This window comes from Vollenhovia emeryi, unplaced genomic scaffold (genome assembly GCF_000949405.1).
Source record: "Vollenhovia emeryi isolate VEMERY1.0 unplaced genomic scaffold, V.emery_V1.0 DF947986.1, whole genome shotgun sequence".
NCBI classification, from domain to species: domain Eukaryota; kingdom Metazoa; phylum Arthropoda; class Insecta; order Hymenoptera; family Formicidae; genus Vollenhovia; species Vollenhovia emeryi.
In genome coordinates, this window is record NW_011958380.1 from 1 (window position 1) to 1,568 (window position 1,568).

The 1,568-nt window shown below is 54.2% G+C and overlaps 1 protein-coding gene across 1 annotated transcript; it reads right to left on the reverse strand.

Moving 5' to 3' along the window:
- Nucleotides 1–969: 969 nt before the first annotated feature.
- Nucleotides 970–1,521, reverse strand: LOC105557316 (mucin-13-like; the record flags this gene model as incomplete). The annotated part of the gene is made up of 1 exon (XM_012004525.1): nt 970–1,521. A coding segment is annotated over one exon (552 nt), but the record flags the coding sequence as incomplete, so codon positions are not given.
- Nucleotides 1,522–1,568: the final 47 nt, after the last annotated feature.

Genomic DNA, 1,568 nt, shown 5'->3' on the forward strand with positions numbered 1-1,568 from the left:
CGAGGGACTCGTTATTATCGAGGAGAGGTGTGAAACTGGCCGCCCTCCTCTCCCCTCGCGCCTGCCGATTATTTGCATTTCCATTAGCGCGACGAACGTGCGGTGCACGCGCAAGGAGCGAGGAGGAAACTCAGCCGCGCGCCATTAAACTAATGATACAGCCCTGCCTGTCGCGACGAGCATGGCTTGGCACGTGGGTGGCGGAAAACTCGAACCGAGTCTCCGTAAGTACAGGTTGCTACCGTAATACGTCGATCGCGATCGATAGCCCCGCTTATCGGCGTTTTCCCCTCGTCGGATCGTTTATTTCGATAGAAAGCGTTGAACCACTCGCGCTCAAATCGAGACTCGTCCTTTCATTTTCTAGCACTCGAATCGCGAGCTTTGATTTCTTGACGTTGAAAACGCGGCATTTTCTTTTAAAATTTACCCTGAAAATCATGTAGTCGTGGGACAACTTGGCACGATTTGCTCAAAGATTGAGACAAAACCGTACTGGTTCGTACACGCCGTGGACATCAGCTGCAATATGTTGGGATGCCGAATTTTACTAAGGATGGCCACGTCCGCCCGTATCGCGTCGCGACACATCGATAAGAGGTGTCGCTTCAGCGTCACCCTCGTGTTGTGCCATTTCGCGGGAACCAGCTCGAGACACTTGTTCTCCGTGCCCGCGACACACCCGAACCCGTATATATTGTTGGTACGTGTATGCGGCACGTTTGGTAAAAACCGCGCGGGTCTCCGCGGTCTTCGAACAGTCCTCGCTTCGGCGTTCTGCTGCTTGTACAGGTAGGCAATCCAGCCCGAATCGGCGACGTCCACGTCAAGCGTCTGATAGTGGTTCACGAAGATAGGCCGGTTTGGCGCAAATGAGTTGAGTTTTGCGGCGTTTTAAAGATTCTTTTTTGTAATATTTTATTTATTTTTTTTATTACATTTTTTTACATTTAATAATCTGGTTATTACATTTTTTTCCTCCTCTTCTTTTGGTCTGCGTGGCTGCTTCCATTTGGCGTCTCTCGGTCTGAGTAGCGGCCTCTTTCCTCGGATTTGCCGGTAATGGAGAGAGAAGGTCTGGAAAGTCCAGGAAATCTTCAATACCCTCGAGGATCTCTGGCGTTCCTGGACGAGTCCTCTTAGTCGGCAAGGAAGTGTCTTCTTCTAGTAGAACGTAGGGTTCCTGGCGGCCAGCGCCCTGCGGGGTCGGTATTTGGCGACTAGCGCCTGGAGGCGGCGGAGCGCCTGTTGCTTGGCGACTAGCGCCTGGTGTTTGGCGTCTAGCGCCTGGAGGCGGCGGAGCGCCCGATGCTTGGCGACTAGCGCCTTTAGGCGGCGAAGCGCCCGATACTTGGCGACTAGCGCCTTTAGGCGGCGAAGCGCCCGATGCTTGGCGACTAGCGCCTTTAGGTGGCGAAGCACCCGATGCTTGGCGACTAGCGCCTTCAGGCGACGAAGCGCCCGATGCTTGGCGACTAGCGCCTTTAGGTGGTGAAGCACCCGATGCTTGGCGACTAGCGCCTTCAGGCGACGAAGCGCCTGATGCTTGGCGACTAGCGTCTTTAGGC